At 48.4% G+C, this 20,242-nt stretch overlaps 2 protein-coding genes across 4 annotated transcripts in view; both read right to left on the bottom strand.

The window, feature by feature from the left end:
• Positions 1-20,242, bottom strand: part of LOC125426857 (SERTA domain-containing protein 2-like) — a 751,974-nt gene that overhangs the window by 379,739 nt on the left and 351,993 nt on the right. The window lies entirely within an intron of this gene.
• Positions 5,236-12,245, bottom strand: ZBTB42 (zinc finger and BTB domain containing 42). 3 transcript variants are annotated; one of them, XM_048485664.1, is made up of 3 exons: positions 11,975-12,245; positions 11,157-11,235; positions 5,236-10,429 (listed from the first exon to the last, which is right to left on the bottom strand). In XM_048485664.1, exon 3 carries the CDS (start codon positions 10,413-10,415, stop codon positions 8,979-8,981), a length of 1,437 nt encoding a protein of 478 aa, XP_048341621.1. In that variant the 5' UTR covers positions 10,416-10,429; positions 11,157-11,235; positions 11,975-12,245; the 3' UTR covers positions 5,236-8,978. The 3 variants fall into 3 exon arrangements, with proteins under 3 accessions (XP_048341621.1, XP_048341619.1, XP_048341620.1); XM_048485662.1 differs by having other exon boundaries at positions 11,038-11,235; positions 11,975-12,044; XM_048485663.1 differs by lacking the exons at positions 11,157-11,235; positions 11,975-12,245 and adding an exon at positions 10,997-11,055.

Consider the following 20,242-nt stretch of genomic DNA (forward strand, 5'->3'; position numbering starts at 1 on the left):
GGCCTCTCATCTGGTGGACTGGATTTGTTTCTCCGCTCTTACACATGAAGCCTGCTGAGTGACCTTGGGCTAGCCACAGTTGTCTGAGAGCTCTCTTAGCCCCACCAACCTCATAAGGTGTCTGTTGTGGGGAGAGGAAGGGAAAGGAGTTTGTAAGCCACCTGGAGTCTCCTTACAGAGAAAGGGGTGGTATAAATCCAAACACTTCTTCTAAAAGGGTAAGTTAGTAGGTATTGTGAAAGACCTGCCAGTCAGAGTAGACAGACAAGCTTGACGGACCAATATCTGACTCAGTACCAAGGCAGTATCATGCATGATAGTATCATGTATTCTTACTAAAAGGCTGTGGCTGAGAATTTGAGAATTCCTCTTCTCCAGGCTAAGTTCCTGCTGAATTAAAGAATGAAGTTACAATACAGGCAAATCATACCTTGGGTGACCTTCGGAAGCAAATAACCCTTTTACAGGTGTTTCCTCATAAGGATCAAGGTATAGCAATGCACTTGGCAGGAAAGAACTAGCAGCCCCTTCCTTCTCCCATCTGAAACCTGAAAATGCCCCGATTGTTTTTGGTTATCCCCATCACCTGCCAAATGGTCTTTGAAAGTACGCTTCTACTGCCCCGTCTTTCAGTTGCAATCTGTGCCAAACAGTCAGAGAACTCCCTCAGGAAGGACAAGATAAAAATGGAAGCCATAGACATAAAAACATCTCTCAGGCTTACGACAACTTTAATGGGATGAACCAGCTTATCGCTGCAACCTGAGCAGTTACCAAAATGATGTTTTGAAGAGAGAGACTGAAGCTGCTAGCTGTAGTTAGAAGCAACAGGATTCTGCTCCTCTGACAGTAATGACTGAGCCACGGGCATGACCACCAATCGTGGGTGTTGTTTCTCACGAAAAAAGGGGCAAGATCAAGAGATACCAAAAGAAAAAGATGGGTATCTGCCAGAAGTGCACATCCTAGCTACATGGACCAGAATCAACCTTAATTCAAGCTAAACAGGTCATAGGGCCGTGGTGGCGAACCTTTGGCACTCCAGATGTTATGGACTACAATTCCCATCAGCCCCTGCCAGCATGGCCAATTGGCCATGCTGACAGGGGCTGATGGGAATTGTAGTCCATAACATCTGGAGTGCCAAAGGTTCGCAACCTCTGTCATAGGGGACAATCTTTGACATCATCAAGCTTCGCCCAATGAATTTCACTACATAAGATGGCAGGACTCAGACATAATACAGGCCATATTCCGTAGATTCATTGCCAACTTGTGCCTCAGGGTTGTTCAGGGAAGAGAAATGAATCATAACTCTTCAACCTCCATTTGGTTGATTCAGAACCTAGCTCCTTGTTTCGTTTAGAACTTTTGAAGGGAAAAAATGGTCGGCACCAACAGAGACTGATAGCATGTTGTCAAGTTGCCACCCATTTCTTGCAACATTTCTTTATTGGCATCCAAAGCCCCTGGACACTACTGAGCCCAGCTCGGAGCTGCAGCCGATCCGGGACAGGAAGTCCAGCAACGCAATGAGTTATTGATGGTGCCAATAGGCTCCATGCAACACCTGACCCATACAGTGAAAACTCAAAGTAGGAAATAGAAATAGAAAGAATACTGGATTCATACTCTTGAATCAGGCAACTGCAATCAAACATGGGTCATTTGGCATATTGCGGTTTTACGGCTTGGATTCTGCCGAGATTTTTGTGGTTGCAGGGAGAGAAGGGAGTGATTTTCACCTATCCCCGCTCTCACAGTAGGCCTCTCGTTCTCCCTGCCCCCCCCCCCCAATTTGCAGTGGTCCCCACCCCCATGACTAGTTTTTCAGGGTGTATTTTGAGCTGCAGTGCCCCCCCCCCCGCCTTGTGCCCACAGAAATCCAGGCCAGATCCATGCCTGTATGTTCATTTAAGGTGTTTTGTGTGAATGAGAAACATGGGGTTTACAACAACCCTGACAGAGAAATCTTTGACACTATAAAATGTATACCCAGGAAACCTTTTTGGTTTTTAAGTAAGGTTGACAGGTCACTCCTTACAACCTGCAAGAGGTGAGGTTTAGGGAGGCGAGCTCGGGGGCGGAAACCAGCGACGATGCTGTCACTTCCAGTTTATGCGAAACCGGTGGCATCACACTGAGGGGACACTCTAGTACTTACCAAAAAAACCCCTCTATGGTTTCCATAGAGTTTTGGGGAGAGAGTGCTACAGCATCCTCCCTGCGTGAAGCGACGCACGGCATAAGCTGGAAATGACGTAATTGCGCGGGGTCACCAATGGCTCTTCCTCCCTTCCACGGCCTATTTCCCCCCCTTGACCACTGAGTCTCAGCAGGCAGCAGAACAAATCAACAGGTCATTGGGGTTCTCGAGTGTGCTAATCATACCAGCTCACCCATTAGAGAGATGCTATTACTGCAGTATTATGACAAGTACTTGTTCTTTAGCAAACCTGGGTTTGCCTCTGTGCAAGAGAAACCTGCGAAGAAGCCGGAGGAGGTCCAATTGAACTCAATATTGTCTCCTTTGGGTGCAACAGATCTCCTGGGGTTCCAGAAGAGAAATGTCTTTAGAAGTGGCTGTCTGGGACTCTTAAACTGGAGTTGACAAGGACTGAACCTGGGACCATCTGTAGAGAAAGCACTCACAGTCCCTCCAAGTGTTCAAGACTGTCCCCTATATAGTTTCCATTAGGAAAAGAAACCAGGATCCCAACAGAAGAAGAAGAGTTTGGATTTATATCCCCCCTTTCTCTCCTGCAGGAGACTCAAAGGGGCTTACAATCTCCTTGCCCTTCCCCCCTCACAACAAACACCCTGTGAGGTGGGGGGTGGGGCTGAAGGGAAGCTCCCGAAGCTGTGACTAGCCCAAGGTCACCCAGCTGGCGTGTGTGGGAGTGTACAGGCTAATCTGAATTCCCCAGATAAGCCTCCACAACTCAAGCAGCAGAGCTGGGAATCAAACCCGGTTCCTCCAGATTAGATACATGAGCTCTTAACCTCCTACGCCAATGCTGCTCCAACAGAACTGGTGTGGGTGATGGTTAGAGAGTCAGATTAGGATAAGGGAGACCCAAATTCGTCTTTAGGATGGGTACTTTAGGATAGGATTAGGATAAGGGAGACCCAAATTCGAATTTGGGTCTCCCTTATCCTAATCCAGCTCTCCACTCCACCACAGGAGATCTCTGAGTCAAACACTCTCAGCTTAATCTACTTTACAGAGTTCTTGGGAGAAGAAAATGGAGAAGAAAACAATGTAAGCTACTTTGGGTCCCCTCTTGGGAGAAAGACAGAGAATATACCAAACAGATAATGATGAACTTGATTCCCTCTACAGGTTTTAAAACAAAAAGAAGAAAATGGATTTCATTTGTAACTCTAGCATGTTTTATTTAAAGACAGTGGTTCTAATCACGATTGTCACCGTTTCTTTTTTCTGTTTTTTTTTAACAGCACATACCAAGATGCAATTGGAAAAAAAACCCCTACAAACAAAACACGCCACACAGAAACTAAACACTAAGGGAAGTTGTCTGAAGTCATTCTTTTAATGCGATTGTTGAACCTAGGCTAAACACAGCATAGAACTAACAGTAATGGAGAATGGTTCAGGAAATAATTCACTATAAAACAGTGAAAGAACATTTCTTTTCTTTTTTTATAAAATATAGTCATTCCAATAGCTTTTCTACATACTGTATACTATAAAAACTCTCCCACAAAAAAATTAGTGTCTTTTAAATATACATATTTAAATCTGAACTGCACCAAGATTAAAAGCAATTAAAAATAACTGATGATTTCACTCTTTTTCTTTTCTTTTTGCAAAACATTTAACTTCACAGTATCGGTTTGGAGTAGAAGACAATTCCAGTGTTTTAAGTATAACAGTATTAAGGTAAAATCCTGGCTCCAATCAAATCAAAACCATAAGGGAGCCAAAAGGAATCGCAACGTGTTCACTCCGCCAGCTATAAGAATCGCCGGCAAGCCCAAATGTGCAATTTTTAGTAGTTTTCTCTGTAAAATAAGGAACCTGTGTTTGATAAACATGTTCAAAATGATTGTAACATTTTAAAAAAATATCCCAAAGACCAAATAAGAGTTATGTTAAAAATAAAAGTGCAATTTAAACAAAAATCAGCGCAGAAAGGTCTAAGAGAACAAACAGTTTAAACTAGACATCTGCCATTTTCCACGGCTGCCCAGAGCATGCCAAAGGGATAATTGCTAGAAGAAATGTAATGCACAATTGTTTCAACTCTGTATTTCTCAAAACAAAAATTGCCTCTGACGGCATCTTATGGCACTTTTAAACTTTTCCAAATTCTAATGGAAGTACTATTTTTTAAACAAAAAGAGGGAAAGGAAAAAGCTGCCAAGTCCAAAGAATCTAGCAGGCCTGTTCAGATACACTGAGGGCTGGATCCAAGCTCCTGCAAAAATGGTGAGGGGCTCTTGACAGTGGGCCATTTCTGCCCACCCCTACTCTCCTCCTCCCATTCAGTGCCCCCTTTAAAGTTGTTCTCAGGGGGTCCCTGGTCCTCAGGACCAACGCGGCATGCAGAACAGGGAGTCAACTACGTTAGAAAAGGGAAATGGGATATAACCCCTCATTTATGCAAGAGGACAGAAAGCACAAAAAACTTGCAGAGGAAGGGGGGGGGGGGAAGAAGTTATCTGAGTTCCTTCCTTACTGAAGCCCTCCGACCCATATGACCCGTCAAAAACACCCAAGAGCAGTGTGGCAAACCTTTGGCACTCCAGATGTTATGGGCTACAATTCCCATCAGCCCCTGCCAGCATGGCCAATTGGCCATGCTGGCAGGGGCTGATGGGAATTGTAGCCCATAACATCTGGAGTGCCAAAGGTTCGCCACCACGGCCCAAGAGGATGTTTGGGAAGAGGCAGAGAAAAGGCAGGGTAGAGTTATTTCTGCACCTTTCCTCCATTTGGAGGAGTGTGCATCCATATGCCCTCACTTATGCTCAGAGGCACAGATCTGCAGAGCCTGCTTTCCTATCAGAATGGACAGGGAAAACTGTTGCAGGCACGCAAGGCCATTTGTGGGAATCCCCCCCCCCGCATCAGGACTAAGAGGGGCCCCCCCTTCTGAGTCACCATTACTGTGTCACACGCTCAACATATAGAAGAAACAATTAAAATTACACAGATTTCAAGCTTGTTATTCTGAAACCACTCCAAAAAGTAATCGTTTCGCTTTTAAAAAAAAAATCTAATAAATACTATATCAAGTATCATCAGGAGGAAAAAAAATTATATAACTTAAATTTTTTAAACTGAAAAAGAAAAAGAGAAATAACTTAATTTTTGAAGGCTTTGTTCAGTGCGGTTTCCAATCCGAGGGAAAGAAAATAAAACGCAAAATAAGACCACAGTACCAAAGTCACGTCTTGCAGGCAGTCTAGCGCTTGCGCACGCCTTCCGTGGGTCAGCAAGAGCATCCGTACAGCAACAAAATGAATCTGATTGCAAACGTATTATAAATAGAAGCAAAATTTCACATTATATGTGCATTTGTCATTTAAGAGAGGAACGAAAGAAGAGCTTGAAACAGGTCAGTTCTCAATGGTACCGAAAGCCGGAGTTCCCTTCCACCCACACGTCAGCCTCCCCAAAACAGTGTTGCTACATTAAAAAAAAAACAGAAGTATTGCTCCTTCATAGCAGTGCTTCCTAAACATATTGGCCTGGGTTCAAGGAAGGTATACTTGTGCACAGGAAAAAGGTAATCACGCAGCCATAGCTTTCTTTTCCACTTTCTGTACAAATGACGGAAGAGGCTAGTCTATTTAAACAGTGGCTTGCCTCTTCTGCAGTATACACTGTTGTAATAAACAAAGCAAAGCTTTAGCTGAACTAATGGTGTCGTTTGTCTCCTTTCTAAAAAGTAGTGGAAGCAAAATGTCAGACAATATTTTTCCTCTGCAGTCTTCTAGGGCGAGTCCTTCCCGACCTCTCGTATCGGTTAAACAAAATATCAAAGAGAGGTCAGTAAATTTATCAATCCCCTAGCCTCGCTCATTAGCAGACTCATAAAATTACATTCAAGCACAATTTTCTTCTAGAAGTTTCACATACACAAAAATATAATTTGATCATTTCACCAGAAGACATATAACCTGATATGAAACACTCTAGAATGGAGATCAGAAATATGTCAATTAACACCCTAATTTCCGCCTCCCCACCCCTGGAACTATACAGCATTTTGATTTCTCTCAGAACCCAAATGATCGTTTTAAAAAACCACAAATACACACAACCCAAACCTTTTCAAAGTTTTGCTAGTCTGGAGAAAAAAGCACACGTGTCGCCAAGCTTGATCACTTTCAACAAAAGTGTAACAGCAAGACTGTAAGCCTTTTCCCTAATTGGTAGAACTTTGCTAAATTTGACCTATGGAGATGTACAATTAAATATCAACAAACAGTGAAGAAGAGAAAAAAGAAAAAGAAAAATCTACATACCAGAACAAGTTTGCTGGATTTCACCTTTAAACCCCCTAATTCAACATTTCCAGTGTTTGGGGATGAAGCGACATGTACCAGAAACTAGTCTTTGGAACACGACACTCTTTTAACCGTTTGAAATGCTGATGCTGGCCTTTAACTACCTGAAGTTTGCAAACAATTTTAAAGGAAATGTTGTGCAGCAGCTTTTGATGCCCAATAATACCTCCCCTGGTTCACCAAGGCCTCATTCACCCAGTTTTCCATCTAACTCCAGGCATACTTCCACCCACAGTTCCAGCCAGCTGTGTTTTCCCGAAGCACCAGGAAAAGCTGGACTCTTGAGTGATAGTCCAAGGAAAAAGAGAAAAGCACGTGTAAGTCGTACTCTCCGTTAATGCCCTGATTTCTGAGCCAGCTGCCATCTTGTAGCTTGCTTTGCAGAGATCAAACCCAAGCCGAGAGGTGTGAAACAGAAGACAGGTGGTTTAGTGTAAGAATCCGTACAAATAAAAGCACTGACACACAACAGCTTTCGGGGCTGTTGTAACATTGAAGTGTGGGAGAGAACACGTCCACTGCTGCGGCTCGCTGCTGAACTTTCGCTGGCAAAAGGGGGACCTCGATTTGGGCAGCCAACGGGCCAGAACAAAACATAATGGCTACGTAGTTAGAGGTTGGCAACCCAGAAGAGGCACTTGTCTGTAGGATCAACAAGCCACCCACACCTACGAGTAGCAAAGTTGTTGTTCCAAAGCAGTATGGGAAGGAGAAGAGGGAATTATTCCTGCATCTGTGGATCCAGCCACTCTGATCTCAAGACTTAAAGGCAGCCAGATCGTCCAAAGAAGGGGTAGCACTTTCCAGGAATTACCCCTCCGGCCACAGGCGCCCCCGTTTGTCCCCAATGCTGTTCTGCAGGATTTGATGACATCCCCACCAAATGAAATTTCAGGGGGCCGTGGGCTGCAGTGGGAAGAAAACTCCATTTTGCAAAAGCCACCGACCGTAGGATAAATCCTGAGATGGCCAAAATTCACAAATGGAAATGCACGCAGCTTTGAATAGTATCCCTGGCGAGGCAGAACACGTGCAGCTATGCCAAGCGGCCAACCTGGGGGCGAAACTCCTTCCTCTCTTCCCACCATGCTTGTTACGCATATGGGGGGAAAGGCGGGACCGAAGAGGAGAGGAACTTTCCATAGGTTGAGACTTTCAATCATATTTAGCGGAAAGAACTTCCAACTCCTTAAGAGCTGACCTTATTCCCAGTGGGAATTAACTGGCAGAAGAGGACAAAGAAATAATAAACTGACAGGATTTCCTCTTTCCAGATCCCAATTTAGTGTTTAGGCATCATTAAGCACCTGTTCCCGATAGATTACACAGAACCCTCAGTATGAATCAAGGCTCATAAGAAATAGATGTCGCTCACACAATCGTATATCTCCTTTTTGTAGTAGGACTGTGGGGTGGATTGGGGCCTTGCCCGTGCGGGGTCTGACAGACTTAGGATCAAGTTTATGCTTGTTTAGGGTACTGTGGACTGCAGTGAACTTGCCCACTCCCCACAGACAAGCAGTTGGAAAACGTTTCAGTGCTTTTTGCAAAAGCCACCAGGTTAGGTGGGAAAGAAAAAAAAAGGAAGTGCACAGATAAGAAAACTGATCAGCGGGAGAACTTGAGTCCAGACAATTTCAGAAGGCCAAAGAAATGTCACCCACAAATGAGGAAAAACTGAGGGAGTTTTCAAGCCAGGCCGTGCGGATTTCACGGCTTTTCCTGCTTATTGCGAAGGCTGACCCCCCCACAAGGCGTATGGAACTCAGACGTGTGTTCAAATACACATGCAATAAATAATATAAAATTTGTCCTAGAGATCCTCCTCCCTGCGTCTGAAATGCAACTTGTCTGCAAGGAACTTAAAATAAAGGGTGTCAAAATTAACACGTGATATCCACAGGATATGAAGAATCGGTAGTCTAGGAGTGACTGCCTAGCTGAGGAACCTGTGAGGGAAACATAAACAATGCTGGGACGGGGAGCTGTGTGGATCCTGATACACCTGGGATGTACCTTCTGGACAAGATCCACACCTCCTCGCTCAGGGGACTTCTTCACCCATTTCCAGATTGGCAAGGAAGCACGGCCAAACCAGGAGGGCACAAAACACTCTTCTTATCAAGGGACTGGCCCAACCTACACACCAGTTGGGCCAGTCAATGGGATTGAGTCAGGCCGCCCAGAACTTTCAGTTAAAGTTGCTCGTGAATTAAGATACACTTTTCCTATCATGCAAAGATAAACAAAACAACATGGGTCAGTGAGGCCTATGGTGGAAGGGAGAGGCACTGGGAACGCCTCCCTCCCCTTGTGAAATGTAGACCTACATCTCCTCTCCCAAACATCGTACGCCTGAAGAGAATTATCCTCGACAAAAGAGCTGATACCATCTTGGTGCCGTTGCTTTTTTTTCCCCCTCCCTAACACCGTTTACCTCAAACCACCAGCGACTTTACAAGGCCACAGTGAAATTTACGGATATGTCTGTACAAGTCGCCCGACTGGGTGAACCGTCTCTCACACCATTTGCAGCCGTGCGGCTTCTCCCGCGTGTGCACCACCGCGTGTCGGCTGAGGTTGTGGGAATACTGGAAGCTCTTCCCACACTGGCCGCAGGTGTACGGCTTCTCGCCCGAGTGAGTCCGCTCGTGCCTTTTCAAGGTGTACATGCAGGAGAACGTCTTGCCGCAGAGGCTGCACGTGGGGACGGAACCGTCGGGGGACAGCCGGGTCCGCGAGCCGTCCTTGTCGCGGAAGTGGGAGCTGAGGTGGAGCTGCAAGACGTGGGGGTTGGGGAACACTTTGCTACAGAGGGGGCACACGCAGATGTGGCTGGGAGGGACCAGGACCCCGGCCGATAAGAGGTCAGAGGAATCCATGTCGTCCTCGCTGGCCTCCCGTTCGTGGTCGAGGTCCTCCTCCGGGACGTGAGCATTCCCGTTCCCCGCAAACACGGCTCCCAGGCCTGTCATAAGGCTTTTGGCAGCGTTCCCAAAATGCTGGCTCTCCGGGCTGCCCGCTTCCCCAACCTCTCCATCCGACAGTGACTCTTGTTCGTCTTTCACAAAAGTTACGCTACCCTGCTGCTGGCTATCGAGAGCCAGCTGTCCAAAGACGTAGGGGGGGTGTAAGGAATCCCTCCCCGCCAGAGGCTTGAAAGACAAATCTAAAGCACACTCGGCATCACCCGGAGCAAAGGAGCGGTTAAGAGACCTTTGGGACAAAAGTCCTCCCAAAGTACCCACTTTCGTCGTTTCAGCTGCCACGTCTGTTTTGCGTCGTTGCGTTAAGACCGAACGGGCGTTGGTGTTCGAACGGATCAGAGGCGTGAGGCACGTATGACTACTGTCATTATGCTTACCGACGATTGGTGGTTCATATTCGGCAGCGGCCAATTTCTGTTTACTCCCCAGGTCGGGCTCGTACCCCGGGGGGACGCCGTTGGCCGAGCCCCGCTCGTCCTTCTCCAAAGGGGCCCCCCTGCCGTTCGCCTTCTCTTCCCCGCACAACTCCTTATCTTTCAGCTTGCCCTTGCAGACTTTCACAATGTCGTACATGTGAAGGTAGCTGGCGGCGGCCAGGACGTCTTCCACCGGGAGGCTGCTGAACTGGAGCTTGCCTTCGTACATGAATTCGAGCAGCAAGCCGAAGGCCGGGGCGGTGACAATGTCACTGTTGAGCTGCACAATGTCCCTTTTGTCTAGCTGGTCCCTGTAGAAAAGATGGAAGTACATGCTGCAGGAGGCGAGGACGGCTCTGTGGGCTCGGAACTGAGCGTCTCCGACTAAAACGGTACAGTCACACAGGAAACCCTGGTGACGTTGCTGACTCAGGCACTGCAGTAACTGCCGGCTATGGTCTGGGAACTCCATTCTTCCTTCATAACCTGTTCAAAAACAGGAAAAACTTGAATGCGACTTGGACACCGCAGGGCTCCCAAGCAGCTGTTAGCAAACAGATTGGCTGTAGGGGTAACCGGAGCTTTGGAGATAACAGTTCAACTGTTAATTGTCTATATAAACAGGGTAGGGGTGTTTTTTTTTATCCCGTAATTTCTTTTAAAAAGGCTTCCCCCCCCCCCCCGCCACAACACCTGCTTCGAGAACAGGAAAAACTTGCCTCTAAGTAAAGCAAAGCTTCCCCGAGAGAGTATGGCCCCCTGTAACCTTCGTCTTTTGATGCTCCGAGGGAAAAAAAGAGAAAAGGCAGACTGCATAGGTTTGCAGCTCCTGGAAATCTTAACTTCGGGGCATGGGGGGGGGGACGGTCTCCTAAAACCAGCATATTCCCGCACAACCCCCTTCCTTTCGCACGTAAACCAAGACCCTATGCGCCTCCCACCCCTAAATAATTCTCCGCCGTCCGCTACCACCCCAAGCAAACCCCCGACCCAAAAAGTTCCCAAAAGCAGATGCAGAGACAAACACGCCCCCACCCCCCAAATCACCGGCACCTTAAAACTCCCAAACTGGGGCACCCCGGCCGACCGCTTACTTTCCCCAGCTGCCAAGAAGAAACCGAAAGGCTCATGCGGAAGGAAAGGAAACCCCCGCCCCGGCTTTGGCTTAAGTTTCCCGGGAGCGCCGGCGCCAGCTTGCGGAGAGGGTGCTCACCCCCAAGGGGACCGGAGGCGGACGATGCCGGGTTTCTTTTCCTTTTTTTTCCTCTGGCCAGTAAGGGAAGACTGCTTGGCTGTGAAAGAGAAAAGAGAGAGCGAGTGAGCGAGGGGAGCGCATGGGAGGGAGGGGAGCGAGTGCTCGGTTTGCTAATTACACCGCAAGCTGGAGAATCAGCTGCTCTGACTTCACCGCGCTGGAAATGCTACCTCCAGCTGTGCCCCTTTTAATGCCATATGTTCCTTCAAATCGAGCTACCAGCCAACCTCAGCTTGCAGCCTTTTAAAGTTCCAGCCACGGAGGAGAGAGACCCCCCCCCCCCGCCCATTTATAGGCATCTATTAAACCTCCAAACTTAAAGCCGACGATTCTTTTTTTCTCTCTCACTCACTCTCTTTCTCTCCCCCCCTCCCCTGGGAAAAGTTGCTGAAATAATCTTATTACTAGTTGCTAGCAATGGAGGACGCGGGTTGACCTTTGGAGAGGTGCGGGGCGCGCAAGGAGAGAAGAAAGTTGGGAGGGTTTTTTTGGGGGGGGGATCTTGCCGGGGGGAGGGACGAGAGCCACATCCCGGGTCGGGATTCTTCCAAGAGGTTCTCCCCCCTCTATACTTTATGCCCCCCCCCCGCCTCGCTTTTACAACTTTGGCAGCCAATCCGCTCGGCACCTCCCTTTGCGCGCCCGTGCAAAAGTGAACCCAAACTCCCCAAGCGGGGAGAAGTTTAGCAAAGGAGGGGGGGCGCAGATCCCCGTTCTTCCCCCCCACCCCAAGGGGGCAAGGCGCAGGGCTAGGCTGGGCCAAGCGTGCAACTTACCAGCGGGGCTGGGGGTGTCCTGCGGGGGGCGGGCGCTCCTGCGCCCCAGCTGCGCTCCCCTCCCGCCCCAGCTGTGCCTCCCCCCGGGCTGGGTCTTGTTGCTGGCAACCGAGCGGCGGCGGCGGCGGCGCTGCTGTGTGTGTGTGTGTTGCGAAGCAGGTTGTTAGCCCGGGAGCTCTCGCGAGACTTTCTTTCCCCGGCTGGCTTGCCGCTTGCAGGCGTGCGATGCGGGCTGTGCGGGTGGCTTCCCTTTCCCTTCCGCGGCGCGCGCACGCCCGCACCCCCCCCTCCCCCCGCGCACCGGCCTCTCCGCCGGGCTCGACTGACGCCTCTGCGGCCGGTGCACTGCTGGCGGCGGCTGCTGGCAACCCGACAAGCCCGGCCCACCCTGGCCCCCCTCTTGCCAGCCTGCCAGGGCTTCTGTTCTGGGCAGCTGGCGCGGCTGCTGCTGCGTCCTCAGCTGCTGCTTTTTGCATTTGCAAATCCTCTTCCCCCTCCTCCTCCCCTATCCTGAGCCCAACGCGGCGGCGGCGGCGGCTGCCAGGACTGGGAGGCGAGGAGGGGCCACGAGGCAGCCGCTTGCAACGGGGAGGGCTGGTTTGGTGTTTGCAAGGCAAGCCCCGGGGCGCTGGCTTCGGCGCCGGCGCTTGCAAACAGGTGGAGGGCGGGGGGGGGGGGGGGGAGCAAGCAAGGCGTGCATTTTGCAAACAAGAGAAAAGACTCTCTTTTTTTCTCTCGCGGCGATGAGTTGCATTTTTTTTAAATGGGGAAAACAGCACCACGCTTCGTTTCTGGAGATTTGGGAAACGAGTTGGGGTTTGTTTACCAATGGTGAGGGGTGGGGGGGCAAGGAAAGGCGGGGATCTGCAAGCCCGCTGGAGGATCTGGGTGGTCGGAGGGAGTGAAGTTCACTCGGCGTGTGGGATCGCTTCTCCCGCCCTCCCCCCACTACTTGGGGGGGGGGGTGTTGTTTTCTTAAAGGCTTGGCGGCGCTGCGAAGGGCCAGTGGATGTTGCGTGACTGTTGGGTCTCGGAGGGTTAGCCCAAAATTGCGCCTCCAGTGCGCGTGTGTCGGAGGAGAGGAGCCATTCAAAGGGGTTTCTGCGTTTAGGATCGTGCCGCGTCAGCTTCCAAGTGTGGAAACCGACTCAGAAATAAGCCCCAGTTGCTTATTTCCAAGTGAGGCTTTGTTACGGGCTTATTTTAAAGGACTGCGGTGCTTTGAAGCGGGCGATCCTAAGCGTGAGCAAGCGCGTGACTTAGGGTTCTTTCACGATTTTAACTGGGCTTGTGCCGTTCAGAAGCGCTTGCGGTGATAGAGCAGGCACCGGCCTGTGGATGTTTACTCGGGAGTAAATGTCTGGCTGCCGTGACCGGAGAAGTAAAGCTTCCCAAAGCACCTGCTTGGAATCGCAATTGCTATGCAATCCTCCGCGCGCCCGACAGCCCGCTTGCATGAGATGCACGTTTACTCGGAAGTAAGCCCCATGGGGGCTCGGAGTGATACGCCGCAGCCGGACTGAGCTTTTGATATCCAAATCAAACGAGGCCTGCACGCCATCGAATAACGTCAGGTTTACTTCTGAGCAAACAGACTTACTGAGCAAACAGGAGCACTGGCCACGGCGGGACGGTTGTCCTCGCGGTGTCCCTGCGCGTCGCAAACTGGGTCGGTGCGGAATCCTGGACTCTTCCCAGCGTTAATGCGAAGTATAATCCTAACCCGGCCGGTGTTCCTGCCCCCGTCCCGACCAGGAAGTTTTGCAAGAGTTTTAGTTTCCCAGCGCTGCATGGATGCACATTTTGCATTCCGGCGCCTCGCCTGCTTTGCAAGTCGTTCCCCTCTGCAGCGGTTGCTCAGCCTGCAGCTTCCAAAGTTGCCAGGTTTTCTCGTTGCTGTTTGTGGGTTTGGCTGCTTCCCGGGGTGCCAAGGCCTGACGGCATTCCCACGTGCTCGCCTCGCCCTCCCCGGAGAGCCAGAAGGCCGGCGATCTGCCCCGGCTCGAAGGCGCAGCGACGGCGCTGTCATCCGGCCCGCTGGGCTGCAGCCAAGGCGCAATGCTCGCCGGTGAGCTCGGCGTTTAAGAATATGCACGAGGCGAGTTCGAGAGATCAGCCCGGCCAGGTTGTGTTGCTTTTAGTGCAAGGCTGACGACATCGATTTCCTGGGGCTCGATTGCTCTTGGAAGAGACTGTGATGGAGTCTAGCAAAGGGGAATCTGGCGCCTGTGCATTTAACTTTTAGGTGCCAGGCACGTGATTTAGGGACACGGTAGGACAGTGGTGGCGAACCTATGGCACGGGTGCCAGAGGTGGCACTCAGAGCCCTCTCTGTGGGCACGCGCAAACAGAGTCCCCGTCCCCCCCACACACACACATCTAGGCTGGCCTGGGCTGCTGGGCTCGATTATTAGCATTAAACCTAAGACCTAGTTTTGGGGAAGCAGTGTAGGTAACCCTGTCAAGTGCTGTTAAACCCCACGGATTTTCATGCAAAGAACTAAGGTGTGATCCTTTACCCAGGAGTAAGCTCAGTTGCTGGCAATAAGCCTTGCTTCTGAGTAAACCCTCCTAGGGTCGTGATTCACCCGTTGGAAGAATTGTTGCTTCAAAGCAAAGCCACTGACTACCACCAAGCTTACTCCTGAGTAACCCACGCCTCGGAGCCAACCGTTTTTTCTAAAGATAAATAAGTGGGTTTAGGGTTGCAGTTTGGGCACTCGGTCTCGAAAAGGTTCGCCATCACTGTGGTAGGAGATTAAAAAGCTATACCTGTTGAATTTTTTTTTGCGTCCACGATTTTAAAATTACACCTGTTGAATTTCTGTATCGGAGATTAAAAAACTACACCTGTTGAATTTTTTTTGGCATCTAGTCCAGCTTTTGAAGATAACCTGAACACTGCTGCTGGAAGAAAATGGTAACCCCCATCTCCCAATCTAACTTCCATCTAGCCCCCCGGCCCCATCCTGTAAGACTTCTGTGTTCTTTTAACTGTGTGAGAAATTCAACTGGTGTAGCTCTTTTCCAGGACAGAGAACCACTGATGAAGATTTTCATTTCTACCTGGTAATGCTTAGATGACTGAAAAAGAGGCAAGGAAATCCAGAGAGGGCAAACCTGTCCATAGCTGTAAGGGTTAAATGGAACCTCCAAGTTCAGAAGCAGTATACCGCTTGCCAAGGACGAACAACAGATGATAAATCTTACCTTGTGTTTGAACCTCACGAATGGTGTCAGGGCAGCCATATTTGTAGCTACTAGCCACAATGACTAAAGTCAACCTCTGAATCCCAGTTCCAGGAGGCAACATCAGAGAAAAGTCTTTATGCTCTGTTGGTGGACCTCCAGAACTGGTTGGCCACTGTGTGACACAAGATGCTGGACTAGATGGACCACTGGTCTAATCCAGGCATGTCTCTTCTTACGTTCTTACAAATTTTCCATCTATCTTACGATGGCAGAACTTTTCCTGAACTAGGGCTCTCTTAAAAATGGTAAACTCAAGAAAGTATCCTCTTGCATTTCATGCCCATGAGGCCCTGCTATTTGCATTTTTATAGCTTTTTTAAAAAAATTACTGAAAATATTTCCATCCTGCTTTTTTGTCTCTTGTGATTCTCAATTCAACTAGCAGTAACCTGCTCAAAACAATGTAAAGAACACTTTAAAGTTGCCAAATGCGAAGAGAGCGACGTCCATACAGTGATGGTGTTCTGTGTTTCTCAACACAGCATCCACATGGTAGTCCCCCATCTCTTCCTCCCCTCCCCCCCTTCTCTGCCTCCATTTTCACTGGGTGGCTTTTGTGTTGAGAACCACTGATTTATACTATGCCTTTCTGCCCTTCAAGTGGACCTGAAGCAGCCTATGTTCTTCTTCCATTTTAATCTTCACAACCATCCTGTAAGGTAGAACAGCTAGATTTGAGTCCAGGAATACCTTAGTGACCACCAAGATTTTTATTGGGAGGGACGGATAAACTTTCAAATCTCTCTTTTGTCAGTTGGTCTGTAACATGCTACTGGGAGCCAGCATAGTGTAGTGGTTAAGAGCAGGGGGATCCCAATCTGGAGAACCAGGTTTCATTCCCCACTCCTCCACCTGAGTGGCAGGGGCTTATCTGGTGAACCAGATGTGTTTCCACACTCTTACATTCCTGCTGGGTGACCTTTTGGCTAGTCCCAGTTCTTCGGAACTCTCTCAGCCCCACCTGCCTCACAAGTTGTCTGTTGTGGGGAGAGGAAGGGAAAGGAGCTTGTAAGCCACCTTGAGTCTCCTGACAGGAGATAAAGGTAGGATATAAATCCAAACTCTTCTTCTTAAATCAAGCTGTTCTACTGCAGACGAACAAAGCCATCCTCTGAAACGGTCTGCAAGGTTGGTTGAGACGAAGCCTCATTCCACACAGCATATTTATAACGAGTTGCAGCCATCAAAATGAACTTGCCTTCCCTTTTGATAAAGGAGAAATGAATTCATTGCACTCATTATAAATATGCTGCGCGGAATGAGTGTCTCAGCTAAAGTTCCCAGCTCTGGGTTGGGAAACAAGTGGAGATTTTGGAGTGCAGGCTAAGGAGAGGAGGGTTTAGGGAGGAGTGAGATTTCAGTGGGGTATAATGGAGAATAAGAAGAAGAGTTTGGATTTATATCCCACCTGTCTCTCCTGTAAGGAGCCTCAAGGTGGCTTAATAGCTCCTTTCCCCACAACAGACACTTTGTGAGGTAGGTGGGGCTGAGAGAGTTCCAGAGAACTGTGACTGGCCCAAGGTCACCCAACAGGAATGTAGGCGTGCAGAAACACATCTGGTTCACCAGATAAGCCTCTGCCACTCAGGTGGAGGACTGGAGAATCAAACCCGGTTCTCCAGATTAGAATCCATCTGCTCTTAACCACTATACCTCACTTAACCACTACACTGTACTTTCTCTTATAAGAGAGGGGACTGGGAGTATAATGTAATTCTTCCAAGCAGCTATTTTCTCTGTAGCCCTGGGGTCAGTTGTAATACCAGATCTCTCTAGACCCTCCCTGGAATTTGGTAACCCAACTTTGGATGTAGATTAAAAGATGTGCTATTTTACCCGATTTGCCCCAAAAGAATTTTTTCCGTGTGTGCTGCTGAGAAAAAGAAGGGGTCTGTATTAAATCTGTATACAAATTACAATGCTAACAGTAATACATTAGAATATAATCCTTTTGTAAACAGCAATCATACGACATTCAGGAGCACTGGGGTGCTGTGTGGTTTCCGGGCTGTATGGCCGTGTTCTAGCAGCATTCTCTCCTGACGTTTCGTCTGCATCTGTGGCTGGCATCTTCAGAGGATTCCAGCCACAGATGCAGGCGAAACCTCGGGAGAGAATGCTGCTAGAACACGGCCATACAGCCCGGAAACCACACAGCACCCCAGTGATTCCGGCTGTGAAAGCCTTCGACAATACATTCAGGAGCATCTTTCTCTTCTTGTAAATTTAAAATAAGTTTATTTTAAAAAGATGAAAAGTTACATCTTTCTCTTTGGTAAATGTGGTATGTCCACCCCCTCAGACATTCTCCTGAGATCATATTTACAATCTTTTATATGCCAGGTAAAGACTTTTTTAAAAAATTCCCCAAGCTTTTAATTAACTATGATTTTATCAGACCTTTTGCCATTTAATTCCCTTGTTTTCTCTGAGTTAGTTTTATTTGAGCCAAACACTCTGTATTGTGGATTATGTGTTATGTTTTGGATATTATTCTTAAAATGCTTCTGCAAATACTTCAGACAGTGTTTTGAACCGATAAATATAGTTAAGTGCTTATTTCCTGCCTCGTTGCATAAAATGTTCAGGGCGACTTTCCTAGATGTCTTAAAAACACGCACGCATGTAAAGCGACAGCTACGTAAACAGAAGTAAATAAGGCACTATCAGAACAACCAGCTGCTTACAAAGGAAAGGGAATAAACCATACAAAGGCCAATGAGACTAGCAGATTCAAAATCAGTTAAAATATCCAATACTAAAGCAGTGCAAAAAACAATTACTGCCAAGACAAAAAAGCCAGATAAAGACATAAAAACACTAGCCATATTCTAGGATGTAGGTTTAACACCAAGTGGCGTTATCTGCCTGTATATGTCTTATCTCACCTTTCCTGCAAGGGAGTTCCGGGTGGCATGCTATCACCCCATTTTCCACAACAGCCCTGCTGGGCAGGTTAGGGTAAGAGGGAATGAATGTTGCCCAATTTGCAGAATGCAGCTTTGAAACTGGTGTGGCACAGTGGTTAGTGTCAGACTAGTCACTAGCTCTGGGAGATCCAAATTCGAATCCCCAATCCCACTGCCCTAAAAGCTTGCTGGGTGACCTGGAGACAGGCATTTGTTGCGCTGTATGCAAAGTGAATGTTTGCATGCCAGAAATTATTGGAGAAGACGCGTGACAGCCCAATGAAAAATATCTGGGTGAGGATAAGGGAAGGAAGGGTAAACAGGATTGTGGTTGGAGTCTGCTGCAGGCCGCCTGACCAGTGTGAGAAGGTGTATCCAAGCAATATGACGTTGTAGTTACAGTTGACTTCGCTCCCCTGATGTGTCCTGGAAGACAAGCTCTGCTAAGCATCCAAAGTGATGTCACTTCCTGCCTCACAACTTCCTTTTTCAAATGGTGGAGGAAACTATGAGGGGCTGAGCCATAGTCATATTACTTAACATAGTCATATCACTTAATATTAATAGTGATAGCTTGAGTGTGTAAGAGCTGTTGTATTAGGACAGCCTGCCCTTCGCTTGCTCCGTCCCCTTCCAGAATTCCTGCTCATAAAATGACTCTCAGTTTATTAAAGTCTGCCCTACACAACAGTCCTGTGAGGTAGGCTAAGTTGAGAATGTGTGAGCTTCCATGGCAAAGCGGAGATTCAGACCTGCTTCTCACAGATCCTCGTCCAGCACTCTAGCTGCTACACCACACTGCCTCTCATACTGGAAGTTTACAGTGCAATTAATTTGTTATTTTGAAGCTTCAACCTTGTGCCAGTTTACTCTTCATCACACAACAGCCGACATTTTGCTGATTTCAAAGCAGGGAACAATTGCGAGAATAGATCACAGGGTGTAACAAATGTCAACAATGAATGAATAAGTGAATAATGAACATCTGTTTCTCCAGGATGCAAAGAGGGGAAAATAAAAAAAACTTGCTTGGACTCTGACCAATTTATGCTGAAAATTCCCAAAGTGGCAAATTCAGGTTTGTGTCCGATTCAGTGTCATTTCAGGCAATTCCCCTCTGTGCCTGAATAGAAACCGGGCTCATTCACAGCAAGGGCTTTCTGCCGGCTTCCACTAGCCGTATCAAGTCACACACTGTCCTGGTGCTAGAGATAATTTGGATGACGGAAACTAAGATTCCAGTCCTTATGAAGGTCACTAGAGCTGTTTTTTACATGGAGACGATCAGTGGTGGGATCCAAAAATTTTAGTAACAGGTTCCCATGGTGGTGGGATTAAAACTGTGGCGTAGCGCCATGGGGCGGGGCGGGGCATGATGGGGGCGGGGGCGGGCATGATGGGGTGGGGCATTCCTGGGCGGGGCTGTGGCAAGGACGCAGCCGCTGCGCCGGTCCTTGGGTGGGAAACGAATGCACGCAGGTGCAGGCTGCCATGCACACTGGTGCACCTCTTGCTAGACTGCTTCAAGTTCTGCGCACTACTGCTGAGAGGAGGGGCGTAACTAAGGCCAAAATCACGTGGCAAAATCACCAATTAGTAACCCCCTCTCAGCACACACAAATAATTAGTAACCTACTCTCGGGAACCTGTGAGAACCTGCTGGATCCCACCTCTGGAGACAATTCTCTGTGTATCGATTATATTGCAACGGCTGATTGGACAAAAGATCTCCACTCGCAAGGGGAGCAGCGATTCTTCACAGAGTACCACCTGCTGTGGTAACTGCTCAACTCTCCCCTCATGCTACTCCTGGGAGGAAGGGTTTCACCTAGCCACAGCACTGGGGGAAGCATCAGGGTTCGTGAGAGGGGAGATGGAAAAGTCGTGTTTTTGAGCACAGAATTTAGCCAGGATCCAAATATGCGGCAAAAGAACGCAACAGGTGTTCCTTTCGTTCTCCTACAGACAATTTCTACCTTGCATTTTTCCCCACCCTCCCTCCAAGGAGTACAAGGAAGTGGTTCCCCACAGTTTTATGTGCACAACAACCTTGAAAGGTAGTTAAGCTAAAAGAGAGTGACAGGCCTGGATTTCAAAGCCAAGTAGG

Source organism: Sphaerodactylus townsendi, linkage group LG02 (assembly GCF_021028975.2).
Source record: "Sphaerodactylus townsendi isolate TG3544 linkage group LG02, MPM_Stown_v2.3, whole genome shotgun sequence".
In the NCBI taxonomy this organism is placed as follows: Eukaryota; Metazoa; Chordata; class Lepidosauria; order Squamata; family Sphaerodactylidae; genus Sphaerodactylus; species Sphaerodactylus townsendi.